General features: G+C 44.7%; 2 protein-coding genes across 6 annotated transcripts in view; both read right to left on the reverse strand.

Moving 5' to 3' along the window:
• zak (sterile alpha motif and leucine zipper containing kinase AZK) overlaps positions 1-11,653 on the reverse strand; it is a 25,445-nt gene extending 13,792 nt beyond the window's left edge. The window contains exons 1-10 of one of the 3 annotated variants that reach the window (XM_042084213.1): positions 11,470-11,645; positions 8,378-8,588; positions 7,510-7,597; positions 4,560-4,661; positions 4,284-4,349; positions 4,072-4,100; positions 3,791-3,928; positions 2,473-2,559; positions 2,060-2,134; positions 1,468-1,574 (exon numbers count right to left, since the gene is read on the reverse strand). In XM_042084213.1, the coding sequence (XP_041940147.1) occupies positions 1,468-1,574; positions 2,060-2,134; positions 2,473-2,559; positions 3,791-3,928; positions 4,072-4,100; positions 4,284-4,349; positions 4,560-4,661; positions 7,510-7,597; positions 8,378-8,536 (851 nt within the window). In that variant the 5' untranslated portion in view covers positions 8,537-8,588; positions 11,470-11,645. Of the gene's footprint in view, positions 1-1,467; positions 1,575-2,059; positions 2,135-2,472; positions 2,560-3,790; positions 3,929-4,071; positions 4,101-4,283; positions 4,350-4,559; positions 4,662-7,509; positions 7,598-8,377; positions 8,589-8,767; positions 8,793-11,469 lie in introns of those variants that run through there. The other 2 variants (XM_042084214.1, XM_042084215.1) reach the window with 2 other exon arrangements.
• Positions 11,654-11,933: 280 nt separating this feature from the next.
• The window catches only part of rapgef4a (Rap guanine nucleotide exchange factor 4a), a 32,056-nt gene continuing 29,074 nt past the window's right edge, over positions 11,934-14,915 (reverse strand). For all 3 annotated transcript variants that reach the window (XM_042084211.1, XM_042084210.1, XM_042084212.1), the window contains 6 exons: positions 14,474-14,564; positions 14,270-14,320; positions 13,811-13,898; positions 13,560-13,624; positions 13,283-13,337; positions 11,934-13,016 (listed from right to left, as the gene is read on the reverse strand). In XM_042084211.1, coding sequence (XP_041940145.1) covers positions 12,889-13,016; positions 13,283-13,337; positions 13,560-13,624; positions 13,811-13,898; positions 14,270-14,320; positions 14,474-14,564 — 478 coding nt within the window. In that variant the 3' untranslated portion in view covers positions 11,934-12,888. The remainder of the gene's footprint in view (positions 13,017-13,282; positions 13,338-13,559; positions 13,625-13,810; positions 13,899-14,269; positions 14,321-14,473; positions 14,565-14,915) is intronic.

Raw genomic sequence — 14,915 nt, forward strand, 5'->3', positions numbered from 1 at the left:
TGGTATTTCTCATCTGCCCTCGACCCTCCCTCTCTTGCTTGTGTGTGTGTTTTCAGGACAAATAATTCCCTGTCGCCTTTCCTCTCTTCTACTTCCTTCTCTTTGATCACTTCCTCATTCTTGGTCCCACCCCTCAACCCTCCACCCCCCTTCCTCCCTCCTGCTTCAAACAGCTGTGAGGGCCGCTGGGAAAGGAGTTCCCTCCTCATGCTCCCCTGGACCGTTTCCAGCCCCAGTGCCTTAATTTAGACGGCCACCAGAAACTTCAGAGCAGCAGAGTGACCAGGGGCAGTTTCCCAAAAGTCACCTGACTGAGCGCAAGCCAGGGCTGAGATCAGCTGAAGAGATCATAGAACACCCCAGGGCTGCGACTAATAGACTCTACACAGGAATCCCATTCAAATACGGCAATAACAACAACACATCTGGGAAATGTCAGGAAAATATTCCTCGCTATGACAATAAATAAAAATGGGCGAGGGAAAATCATTTTGTTATTAACTATGCTATCTTTGTTGATTTTGAAAGTTGATTTTCCGCTCTGAGAGAGTGATAAATAAGCTGTTATTGCGCTTGCGAGGGAATGCCATGAGACTCATCAGATTAACCACATTTGTCCAAGCCAGCGACCCCAGGTCAGAGGTGGGGCCTGGGTCCGCTGCTAATCACCATGCAGGCCCACTGCCTCCACAGCTGCTGGGCACAGACGCTCGCAGTCCCATGAATCCCAATTAGCCGCAGTGCACTCATGTTCCGAGGCGCGCTGTGTCCCCCCCCTTCCCTGGACGTCCGCTGGGACCCACGAGGCGCCCACTGCAGAGGCTCCGCCAGCGCTCGGGCATCTGCTGCCCGCTGGCTCCCCGCTGGCTGCCCTAATGAGGAGGCACGACCGACTTGCGGCCGCCCGACAACACAACAAACACCTGGCTCCTCCAGGTGGACGAGGCCGCGGCAGAGCTCTCTCTGACAGCCCAATAAAACCCCAGTCCATTCAGATTTGAGAACCTGTGAATCCCGGGCAGCACACCTGTCGTCTCCTTTAGAGTTTGCTCATCCACCCGCGGCAGGACTCTGCCAGCCTGAAACGGCTCAGGAACCCATATGCACTCCCACCCACACACACACAAGTGTCCCACTGTGGGATGGAGCTGAATACAAAACCACCAAGATGGGTGCTTCTCACATCTGGAATCTGGGAGCAGATGGTGTGTCCCTCACCTCCTCCCCCACCTCCACTTTATTAGCTATATACACTTAGCCACATTCTCTGGCACCTCTGTGTAGAGACTAGAGTGTATGAGTAGAGTATGAGTCAACTCATAGTGACCCCAGCAGGCCTGCGTCTGACCTGCTGCTGCCCAGTGTGTGTGTGTGTGTCTGTGTGTGTGTGTGTGTGTGTCTGTGTGTGTGTGTGTGTGTGTGTGTGTGTGTGTGTGTGTGTGTGTGTGTGTGTGTGTGTGTGTGTACCTCCACTCTGCCTTGTTGTTGAGGAAGGAGTTGCACTGCTCGGGCAACTGACTGTCGTTCCACATGGCCTCCAGGGTCAGAAGGATGTGCTTGAACGCCGGCCTATCCTGCGTGCACACAAGACCCACCATCAGAGACGGGAGGTGAAGAGCGCTAATCCATCAGCTTCCATGACAGCACATCAATTTAGCTCTGACCTTTAACCACAACTCTATGCATGTAAAGGAAGTGGCCGTCTGACATGGCCAACACTGCTATTGCTGCTGAGTGATAGGGAGGCAGTGTGTAGCGTTATTAAGACAACAGAGGAAGGAAGCCTGTTAGATCACTACTGTAATGAACATTGGCCAACCAAGCTGAAGTAATCTGCTAAAGATAGACTTCACCCCATACTTGTAATTAAACAACATATTGACGGAGTGAGAATTCTGTTTTGATAGTACATTGCATAAGCCTTTCTCTGGCCATCTGCCATTACTATTTCAGGTTATTTGATCAACAATAGAGCTAAATGAACCAACATGAATAAGCACAGTGGAGCACAGACTTCTGGTGTCAGCGTGTGCTGTCATGCGGCGTTTCCTGCCCGTACCTTTGGGTCAGTGATCCAGCAGTTCCTCATAAGGCGGGCGAAGCTGGCAGGGCAGCAGCTGGGGATGGTTAATCTCTAGAACAGGGCAGACAGAGTTGGGGGGTCACAGGCCAGCAACAGCACCGCAGCAGCAACACAACTCAGCCAACATGTCTGCTGCTGCGTCACGTCACCATGGCACTATTCGCTAAATACAGACAAACAGAACGTTTCTGTTCCCAAACTTAGCTGCATTTAATGGTCTGATAGCTGTGGCAAGACACTTTTTATGAAGTGCCCTTACATTGCTTTGCACTCTCAATTCAGGGGAGAGCACTAAAACACTATAAGCACTATAAAATGCTGAGTTTTATGTAAAATATTTCTTGTAGGCCAATCTTGACTGTGCAAGTCATCAATAGTTACTAAGTTACCTCGTTTTTTTCCACGACCAGCCAGGCCACTTGCAAACCCTCCAGCCCTTTAAAGGGAATCTCCCGAGTGAGCATCTCCCATAAAACCTTGAAAAGGCACACCAAAAGATTAGATGAAGACTATACAGTCAGTCTGTCCTCTCTCTACTGTTAAAAAAACCTGGTGAGTAGACTGGCTCAGTGACAGTTCTCTATGTAGTCATACTGACTCACTCAGACATTCCCTGCCGTAACAAGTGCAGCCTGGGTGGACACACACACACACACACACACACAACCACATACACCACACCCACACATACACACACACACACACACACACACACACACACACACACACACACACACACACACACACACATTCTTTGCATGCCCTGACACACCTTTAAAGCATACTTGCCAACACTCCCGTTTTTCCCGGGTTTCCTGGGTATTTCAAGGTCATCTCCCGGCGCCCTCCCATTTTGTTATTTCTCCCGGAAAACTCCCGTAATTTACATGACCATCAAACATAATTTTAAAATATGTATTAAATACACCCTACACATACACAATTACTTACTTTCAATTTAAACCTTTTTGTCGTAAAACCTGGCAACCCAAAACCCAAATAGGCAAGCGGGTGCACACTGTGCAGCCACAGAGTCTTGCAAGCAAGCGGGCTAGTTGAATAGCCTACTTCACAACTAGCTGTTGTCAAATTGTTAGGGAAGAAATTTTGTGATTAACACATCACATAAACTGTTATTGGGTGTTGTTGATACACAAAAGGAAACTTGTGTCCTCGGAAGATAATCTCACAGCAGCTTTGGAGGTGGTGGATACATAACTGGCATGCGTATCTGTTTCGGTAAGGCTAAAAGCAACGACCAAAATGCAATGCTGCAAAGAGTGTATAAAACATGTTAAATATGCATACACTGATTCTGTGCAAACACCGGAAACCTTTTGGAAAGCTAAATGTTGGCAGGTATGCTTTAAAGGAATCACTTGAGCATACATACACACAAACATCAGGCATACACAGCAGACCATGCAGTGAATACACACCTATATTCATGTGACAAAAACATTTGGTATGTGTGTTTTTGTGGATTATTTCTTTTTACTGTAATTAGTGTTCATTTAATTAAAACTCCCTGATTTCCATGCTATTTATTGTATAAATAAACAATAAGTAAAAAAAAACAGCTAAGTGTCCTAATGTTTGACACACTGAGATTGAGGCTTTATATGGATGACACATATGAATCATTAGTGGCGATCATAAGAGTTGGGGACCAGTGACCTCCGAGATGACGAGGTCGTGCAGACTCACCACACCGTAGGAGTATGTGTCACACCTCTCACACACAGGGAGACTCTGGATCACCTCTGGGGCCATCCAAGGAAATGTCCCCACCAGGGACATGTGCGTGGTGTGGGACAAAAACCTGGAGGCGCCGAAGTCACAGATCTGGGATGTGGAGAAAAATAAAAGTGAGGAAACATTACACAGTGCACCATTCATTTCACCAGGCCATAAAATATTAGGTGGTTATACTATATCAGTGGCCAGAAACAGCAAAGGTATTCTACTCGGCTGTAGCCTCAGCTTACCTTAAGTACTTTATCTGGTGACATGACCACTGCAAATAAATACACAAAGTGCAGGTTAGGACCACAAGTCAGTGGGGAGGCAGGACATACACTTTTCCTCTGCAAACCAGGCTCTATTGAATTTCAGTTAGTTCACTAAGTCCAAATAAACATCTGCTGTCTGCACACAAACAGTGGCTGTGGTTAGGGTCGCTGTGGCTCTGGAAACTCACCATTCCTGGACTTCAGGTCCCTGTGGATGACTTTCACTGGGGCCTCCGAGTGTAAATAGTGCATTCCTGGGACAATAAAGAACATTTCGGCTGTCAGACCTCAGCCGTCGGGAAGAGCTTATGAACACAAACCATGAGTCAGTTTCACAGAGGCTGGGATTGTCTCTGATATAGTATATCACAAAGTCTATATAAAACTACTCAGATGAGAGTAAGGAGCCTGGGGTCACACAGAAACAGTGAATGATTGAGTGAAGGGATCAGCTGTGGCCTCACCTTTGGCTATGTCCATCGCCCAAGTCATGATCTGCTTCATGTCAATGGCCTCGCTCTCATCACTAGACAGGAACTCATAAAGAGACCCTCCGCTGGCATACTCTGACAGGAGACATGAAGGACAACACCAACCTCAGAGACAGCTTCTACACAAGACTCATTATGGGTAACAAAATACTTCTTAGTACTAATTTTTTAAACAAAAAAACATGGATCAAACATGAATTCATCTTAGCCCAACGACTTAACTTTGTAACTGAATACATTTTCTTGTTAACGTAAAAGGCACAGGGAAGGTTATGATGAGATAAATGTGCTCTGCTACTGCAGCTCCCCAACAGATGAGCTCATCTATCACTGTGCCCTGAGGAACCCAGTTCCCAAACCCAGTTTAGCAGCCTTTGGAGCACCTCAGGTTGGAGATACAGACTCTCAGGGCAAACTGCTGTCAGTCAGTCAGACAGACAGATAGGTGAAGTACATGGTCAGAGTCTGACAAGGTATCAGCTATAACACTATAACACACTATAACAGCTCACAAGATCAAAACGGTATGAGCACCAAAGGGCTCTATCTTGGCGATATAAAACTCATTGTTATCACGACGCAAAGCGTATTCCTATCTTACACTCGAATTTTTCACCATGCGCGTCTCTTTTATTGAACAATGCGCTCAGGGGCGTGACAATTAACAACCTAAGGTGTGGTCTGACCGTCTGGCGCATTATCTAAAAATTGCTATCTTACACTATCTAAAAAGCATTACGCCACTGACCAAGAAAAATTTGGTCTATAGCGAAAGGCGCATATGAAGCACAGCTGAAGACGCACTGTCACAAGATGTAAGCAGCAACTCAGGATAAATGCAGGATAAATGTCCTTAGGTTTTTTATTCAGTCATTGAATATTATTGGGGTAAGTGTTGCTTTTTTCAGGCTATGTTTTCGATGGTAACCCATTGTCAGTAGTGAAAGTCATTAACTGTGTATAACTGCTTTGTCGTTGACTATGACACTACGGTGAAGTTAGTTTCACTTTGCCAGTGAGTTCAAATAATAGACGAGTGCAGATGCGTGGGTCTCTGCTAGGTTTTTGTAAAGCATGGTTTAGTGGAATAGATTCCATAGATTCCAAATGCGCCGCTGACTATCAAAATACCGATGCGCTGTTTAAAGTTGCTCTGCTTGCTGTTAAAGGGAATGACAGATGTCATTTTCATTGGTTTAAAGGATGTTACGCCCAAAATACACCCATGACTGATTAAGAAACATAAAAACCGCCTTTTTGCGCCAGGCGCCCGACATTTGATAATGTTTGATAACAAAACCATCCCCAATGTAAACTGGACAAACCCCTAAATTATTTGCCAGTGACCATGCGTTTTAGATCGCCGAGATAGGACCCAAAAACTCTTATGACTGAATTCTACTGATACAACTGTCAGTTCACACAAATATGTTATATGACCCTAACCCTACACCTATGTCTTTGCAGTGACTCATATGAGTGTGTGTTTTGTACTTTGCACCCAGTACTGGTACTACAGTGCTGTATAGATGCAACATTTTTCTGCCCACGTGTTTGAAGATGAACAGGACAGGGAAGTATAACGTGCAAGTTAGCTTGACAGACGCACTGACAAGGAATTCAATATAGAACATGCACCTAAACAAGATCGGAAACCAATATAACTAGTTCTGCAATAAGTGCACAAGCATTGGCTGCAAACAGAATAGTTTCCATTTGGACTGCAATCACTGAGAATCCCTGGCATATTTCACCATATGCCATGCTGGTGAACTGCCATGCTCATTTGATTAATGTTCTCTCCAGATAGATATTGTTTGCTAGAAAGAAGAGCCACTGGCCTCTGAGATATGAGAAGACAGGCGAGATTTATAACCCTGCTGATGACTGTGGAAATGTGAGGGTCAGGCGAGTGGTAATAAACTTTTCTCCTTTACCTGGTGCTAATTAGATTTGTGCTTTGATAAATAGAGACGGCCGCTCCATGACGACCTAGGCTGGATCTCTCAGAGCCGCTGTCGCATTGGGGTTGCCAGACTCAACTCAAACCAAAATTGAGTGCAAGAGACTAACATTGTTTTCCTACTGCATCACATGTTAAGGAAAGCCGCATTCTTCAGACCCAGGAGACCAAGCAAAGAGGCCATCAAAGCCACATCTGTTTCCTTCACTGGCTAGCCTCTGATACTCAAATACGGGTTGTTGTTCTCCATGCACTCCTTTTGTTCTGGGCACGCACATTATTAATGCTGTAATGTGATCTTGTCCAGGAGCTCTCAACAACACACTGTCTTCATGGCACAGCCTGGGTTGATAATTGGAGAAGAGCGTAGGCCTGTAGCATGGGGCAACCTGCTAGTTAGTCGTAGCCAACTGTGACCCAATGTGCATATCATCAAAGCTGTCTTTGGACACTGTCAAGATAATGGTATTTGCTGTATAACCCTCCCCCCACCCCCCTATCTAATAGGTCACAGTACATTCAGACAAACAGCGGGGGAATTCTACCTATGGCTTCATCAATGAAATTGTTTTGGTTTTTGCAGATTTGCACGTAAACTACAGTGCAAAATAAACATGCAGTACACTATTAGCATAGCAACCCAAAACCATTACACTACATCAGATTTGAGCTATCATGCCAGTACGCTTCTTCTTCCCACTCCTAGTTTGATACATGCTTGATGTGTTGTTGAACTGTAGAGCCTCATTACATGCTGATGAGTCACTGTGACAGCATGTTTAATCATGTTTAGTCATAAATGGTGACCATCCTTTATGTGTATTAATTAAGTTTAGCAAACAAAAAGCATGTGACTATGTATTATACAACCAGTTGCTGAATTTATCATTGACCAGAGATACCACAGCCATGAAAGGGTCTTAGAAAGTCTTTGGACTGAACAAACGAAGATGAACTTACCAGTGACGATGCCATAATTAGGTGATTCAAGAACTGCCCCATAGAACTGAATGATGTTTCTGTGGCTGAGCACACTCAGGATTTCAGCCTAAGCAGGGAAAACAGGAAGAAGTCAGAACTAACGACACACAAAAGTGTACAGAAACAATAAGAAAACATAGGGAGCCAAGTTTAACTAACTTCTAGCATTGTATGTCATTTGCAAAGCAGACTTTTGCTGTGCTTTGAACAGTGATAACAATGTCACTACCACCTGGGGATCATAGACTATGTCAGAGTAAAGACAATGAAAGCTTGGCCTTATAAAACACCCATATACTGTGGCTCATCAGATTTCTTCACAAAAAAAGAAAACTGTGCTGCTAAATACAAATATATTCAGGACATCTACGTATAACATTACTGATCTTCTGCACCCTAACATTTCATAAGACATGAACATATCAAAACTTAAATACACTGTAGCCCTTTGAGTTCTCACAGTGCTCTCTCTCTGAACTCACAAAAGGCAAATTTGTCTGAAATGTGTCCTTTTCCCCCCCTCTGCATTCCTAAAACAAGCTGTCGCTTTGAAAGTCATCCCAAGACTCTTGTGACAAACCAGTGGCTTAATTGAGACTAATATGATCTCATTTGGTTCTAATTTCCTCTGAAAGGAAGCAGTACATGGGTGTCTGTGTGCACAAAGAGGAGGCTCCTGGAGTTGAGCTCTCGGCCTCCTTCCACTGAGGGGGAGTATAATGACTGTGACTGATGGGTACAAAAGTCACTACAACCCACTAAATAGGGGGAGCAATTAAAATGATTATCATACTGACAATTAAAAAAACTATATGAAAAGGCAGCAGCAGGCAATTATGACTCCCACCTCGTTTTCGATCTTGAGGAGCTTTTTCACTGCCACCTCTTTGTCCTGCGAGATCCACCTGGCTCGGTAGACGCTGCCGAAACTGCCACCGCCGCAGTTCTCGTAGAAGTGGATGTCATCGAACTTGATTTGCACGAAGGAGGCGCTGAGAGACGACATCTCATAATGACACCGCGGGGAGAAAAACAGCCCCGCCGCACTTCTGGAGGACCTGGGAGAAAACAGAGGGAGAAGAAGCGAGGGAGGGAGAGAGGGAGAGAGGGAGAGTGGTGGGTTGAATTGAGAGAGGTCTCTCTGCAAGCTGCTGAGCCCAGCAGAAACTCCCAATATGTCCCTCACTCCCTTTCTTTTCATCCTCAGGAGCCAGTTCTCCTGTAACACATTACTTACCCTGAGGTGGCACACGCAGCGAGTGCTCAGGAAAGGGACGCTCTGTCTGAATACCTCAGAACAGAGACCCAGCGGCCCAACACTCCTGCTCCCTGACTCACCCTACGTGCTATTGGCTAGACCTGTGTCTTGGCCTTGTGCCTCCCCCTGATGTGTGTCTGTGCTTTACAGACCCTGTGGTTCCTGACCCGACACCTCTGTCACTAGTGACTCACGGCAGCCCGTAAGCACTGAGTGGGTCAGGGCCTCCACCACCTAGTATAGGGCCCATGGCATTCAAGGCATGCAGTGACACAGTGCTGCGACCATGCTTCCATGCTTGCATGCACGTTCACAGCCAGTGACGAGTGTCTGCGGCACAGTGCTGAGCTGTCTCTGCTTACCGTATCAGATTGAAGCCTGGAGTTTTTTAGAGGGGTTGCTGGAGGCCCCATGCGACTGAGTCCAAAATAACTCACAGCACCCTATGACTCGGAGCTGTGCAGTGTGCACCTGTATATATTTACTTCGGTGTCCAATTTTCAAATGGCGAATCAAGATGAGTGAGCGTGCTTTGCATATCACATAATAACATAGTCCAGTGCACATCATCAAGTTAGAATGTGTAGAATTAACATGCAATTATCATTTTACGGGCGACACACAACAGTACGCTTTTGTTTCTACTGTACATAAAAACCTAAATACATTTTATAAAAAAAGAGAGAATCCCCATATTACAGGAAATTGTTGCCCTGTTATTGTCCATGGGTTTCACATTTACTGTGAAGCAATTATGGCTTTTAAGAGGCTGTTACCTGGGCCAGAATGAGGATTGCTATCCAGCTCAGCAGGAAATGCTTCCATTGTCACAGAGGGGAGCCAATGCTTTCCAGTGATTTACAGCTATTCCATCTATATTTAGCCTCCCAACCAACCTGGTCCCTGAAGCTACAGCTCAGTGACTGCTCTCCAAACACCACCTCTTCAAACACCAGGGTTACTGAGGAAGCTAGAAAGCTCCAGTCCTACCAGGCAAACATTACACTGTAGTCCTTTGGCCCTGACATGTAGATATTCATTTGATCGTATGGTTTCCATTTCAGACGGATACTGAAACAGAAACCATGTGTTTGGGTCTGAAATAGCATATCACAGACACTAAAACTACAGTACACTTGGGGTGCTCTCTGTACAAGAATTCCTTGAGGAAAAGGACTAGGCATACTGCTACAATGACAGCGTCAATTATTCCCACCCATCCTAATGGTTTAAACTGCACCTGAATGGCAGTATGGTGCTTCCAGATGTCGTCACTGTACTGAGACTTTGAGCCACATGTGTGACACAAGATACAACTGGAGGGTAAAAAGCAAATACTTTCTCACTTAATTTCCCTATTAATCAGCCGATTTTCGGATTAACAACTTGAAATGGGGATCTGCTACCAGCATGGAAAGAAAACAATGTTTTGACAGTCAACACAATTTCAAACTAAGCGTAGGCTACACTACAAATGCATACCTGTCAACACTACCGTTTTTCCCGGGTTTCTCCCGTATTTCAAGGTCATCTCCCAGCACCCTCCCGTTTTGTTATTTCTCCCGGAAAACTCCCGTAATTTGTATGGCCATCAAACTTCATTTTAAAATCATTGATCCATTCAGGTTGCCAGATTGTGTATGAAATACACCCTACACATACACGATCACTTAGTTTCAATTTCAACCGTTTTGTCCTAGGCTAAAACCTGGCAACCCAAAACCCAAATAAGGAAGCGGGTGCCAACTGCGCAGCCTGAGTCTCGTCGTAAGCAAGCGGGCTAGTTGAATGGTCTACTCCAGAACTAGCTGTTGTGAAATTGTTGGGAATTTAATTGATTAACACATCACATAAACTGTTATTGAGTGTTGTTGATACACTGAACTTGTTCCCTCGGAACCAAATCTGACAGCAAGCAGCTTTGGAGTTTTGGAAGTAGGCTGCAGGCAGGCAGCTGGTGGATACATAACTGGCACGCGTAAGGTAATGGTAAGGTAAAAGCAACGACCGAAATGCAGTGTTGAAACATTGAAACACGTGTATGAAACGTATTAAATATGCAAACACAGATCCGGTATAAACACTGACCCCCCCCCGAAAAAAAATCTCCCGTTTTTGGAAAGCTAAATGTTGATAGGTATGCAAATGTATGGCCTCAAAAATCTCAAGGCTCCAACATTGAGTCACAAGGTTACAGTCCACACGGCATCCGGATGATTGAGGAAGCTAAAGGAAGGTTTGGAAACATCTGATTTACACTCGTAATTCTTCAAAGTAAAGTTGCCACTCATGTGCTGTGACTATGAGGTCCTACATAGCTACTGCAGCGCACCTGTAAGGTTAGACTTGTTCCTATTCGTTGTGCAGTTTGACAGAACTGTAGGCTACTCCACCAGCGTGGGATATCTCAACTTTCCACAATAAATGACCTACGACTCACCTATAAGCATGTTCAGGAAGTGAATATGTACATTAATGTGAATATGTACATTAACTTAGCCTACGTGAAGCAAGTTGATAGACTATTGATACAACTTAAGATAGGCTACATTTGCGTGGTGTGTAGGCTTGCATAGCCAAGCAATTACCATTATGCATAGACATTAGGCTATTATGTAACCACCCCAAAACGATACGCAGATTTCATTTCTAGGATTAAACGATACAAGGGTGATACATACCAACTCGTCTCAGTGGGCTAGCTCTCTATCTCTGTATGTTCGACAGTGCAATGCCCGCTGATCGCAACCATGAAATCTCCCAGCTAATGACCAAACTTTCTCCGGTGCCGGGTAATTTCACGTATTGCTCAACTATTTCTTCCCACACACTGGAGTTGCCAAACAGGACTCATATCAATAACGCCAGCTCATTCTGATGACAACAGCTCCACTCGATGGCTAGAAGTGGCATCTCCTTACACTACAGGTATGGCAGCCCGACCCCTCTGGCTGTCATGACTAATGGCACATCATGTATCACTGAGAACAAGCTTTGTTTCCGATTATTGATTCTAATTACTGGTAATGTTTTGAGTGAAGAACTATATTCAAAATGTCAACAAAAACAGTGACAACATCACGTGACAGCTGAAGGTCTATTCAGTTGTAACAAAGTTATAACAAAATTGTCCCCACAGGTCAAATGTCCGTAAATACTTTTAATAGGTTTACATTATTTACAGAATAGCCTAGGCTACATCTTGGTAAAAAGTTTGCAGACAGTTTTCCACAGATTTTTAAAATGTGCTCATATTTAATCTGTCTGATATTAAACTCATTACATGCAGAGGTCAAAATAAATAAAATAAACATTGTTTAAAAATGTGTGAGAAAACAACCACAAAATTAAAGTACTTACAAATATAACACCATTTACAAAACACATATAAGAGAGTTAAAAGGAAGGCTTAACACACCAAAAAAGATTGTACAGGAGCTAGAGCTCATCAGAGAATCAACAAGAGTTCACCTATGAAAGCCTGACAGCATTTTCACCAGCATCAGATCTGAAGGCCTCGGTAATCTGTGGAAGACGTTCTGCCAAGATTACCGAGGTTACGCTTTGCTGCCCCCACACTTACAGTAGATCGGACCAAACCCTGAGACTATAAAGTGTGCTCATATCTGATGCCAGTGGTTCACACAAACAGGAAACATCCACTCTCACAACTCTTTTTAACCAAAGCAGGGTCTGCCCGGGTGCCGTGCAAGAAGCAAGACTAGTTCAGCAAGTTTCATTACTCTTAAAAATGAAACAGTAGTGTTCATGGTGAATGTTTCACCACAGGAATGGAAAAACAATACATCAATATAAACAAACAGCCAAAATATGTCTTCATAATGACTTATAAAATATCATTAGCTTCTGCTAGCAAATCACATAGAGCTGATGCAATATGGCTGTCACCAGAATCACCCATGGTGACGCAAATGGGTCCCTTGAGAGCGGAAGAAGAAGAGGATGCTTGTCATGTGGCGTGTATACAGCCTGTTGTTTCTTATTGTTGTTGTTCTTATTGTTGTTGTTGTTGTTGTTGTTGTTTTGGCAGTAGAGGTGAAGCAGCATGGGTACAATGCTGGACGTAAGGCGGCCGCGCCTCAGGTCCTCCGGGGCTCCAGCTTATGGGAGAGTTGTGAGAGAGTCCTCTGGTTGTCGATCACGTTCAGCTGGTGCACGTAGCCCCGCACATCCTGGTGGTTCTTGTTGACCTGAGATGCGTCCAGACCTGAGGGGATGGAGGATGGAGAACACTGAAGGAGTGGAGTGCTGCTGGAATTGCACTGAAGACATTTGCATACCCCAAAATATACACATGAGCAGAAAATATAACTGATTTATACCACAATGAAACTCAAAGTGTTTAAAAGTGTGCCAAACCCCATAAGAGTTCAATGTGCTCTTGGATTAAAAATGACTGTTTTTCTATTCAGGGCTTTTGTTCATTACCTTGGCCTTGAAAACAAAATTGGGCTGTGAGCTTTGGTCACTTACTGAATGGTTGGCTCCGGCAGTACCTCACTATCCGCACTGTGTTTGCAATCATGCGCTGGAACAAACACACAAATACATTATAAAATCACATCCTGTTAGAAAAAAGCACTTATAAAAAGCACTTAAAATGCATCCTATTTTACTTGTGCTGCACTTTTCATACAGAAAATCATAGTGTGTTCCCACTGAAATTGTTTAAAAAGAAAAAGCCAACCAAAGTGAAGCCTAACGGTTCATCAGCGTCAAACTAAATTCATCATGATCTTAAACGACTCACCATTTTCTCAAAATTAACCAAACTGTCAGTGTAAGTCTTGTTCCCTTCATGGGTGAATGTCATATCTGTTGGGAGGCAAAAAAACATGACACGTATTGCTTTCACCGTGCAGTTCTTGCCTTACAAACTAAGACTGATCATGCCGGACACCTGGGGCGAAATATGGTCGGTCCATTACAAATAGCCCCTGATGGACAGCCCCATGGGTGGTACGTGCGAGCCTGTTGTGCTTACGAGCCCACTGGCCTCACCTTTGATCAGGAGAGGCATGAAGGGGATGATGGGAGGGTCCAGCTTGGCCATGGTGAGGCGATAAGCTCGGTGGTTCCTGGACGGGTCCTGGTGGGAAAGAAAGGGGAAAAGAAGTCATCATGGGAGTGATACCCCGCTGGGGCCTCTCGCGCTCACTGGTTAGACACATCACACTGACAACTAAATGAGGCACAATTAGTCTCCATGAATACATCAATCACCCTTAATTACAGGGCTCTCCGGGAAGAATGTGCTGATTCAGAGCTTGCATTATAAAGAGGGGTCCATTAATATGTGAGTGCGTTTCTGTGCCACGGTGGTCGGCGAATTGAGCCTATAGAAGCCGAGCACGTCCAAGGGCCCGTTCCCCACAATCTATTTAGAGTTCCCAGCTCTCGGCGCAAAACTAATGGAATTCACAACAATAGGAATGGAAATGAAACCTTCACTAGACTTACCATTAAGTTCTCAAACTCCCCATAGAACTTCTTGAATTTGCTTGGCAGTTTCTGGCAACATGAAAAGCATTTAGGTGAGACATTACTGCGAGTCGGGAGTGATCTTCTGGCAACATGAAAAGCATTCAGGTGAGACATTACTGCGAGTCGGGAGTGATCTTCAACAGGTGGTGTCAGGAGGTGACGGGAGCCTGCGGTACCTACCTCCCACGTGTGACTGAGGCGGCTCACCGCTGGGTTACTCATGCCCATGATGATGGCAAAGAAGGAGTTGAGGTTCCGGTACTCCTTGCAGCTGAAAGAGTGAAGCACACTGGTCACATGACTGTTCATCAGCCATACGGGCCTAACGAGGTCCTCGCTAATGATCTCATCTCATGCACTGGATGTAGGCCTCTGTCAGATGCGTTCACTAATGAACCAGCCATTGAGAAACAATACATGATACTGTGAAACAGCTTTAGTGGACTTTTATTTGCAAGGCATGGATAAATGTTGGCATACAAATCCTGACATTTTTAGACGTCTGTTTTTGTCAGATGACATTACATCTGTAGGAAATCCAGTTCTGACCCAGTAATTTACAAAACTATACATCATGTTTCATAATGAATACCCATCCAAAATGTGACTTTCTGTGTGCAAA

Source organism: Alosa sapidissima, chromosome 2 (genome assembly GCF_018492685.1).
Source record: "Alosa sapidissima isolate fAloSap1 chromosome 2, fAloSap1.pri, whole genome shotgun sequence".
Lineage (NCBI taxonomy): Eukaryota > Metazoa > Chordata > Actinopteri > Clupeiformes > Clupeidae > Alosa > Alosa sapidissima.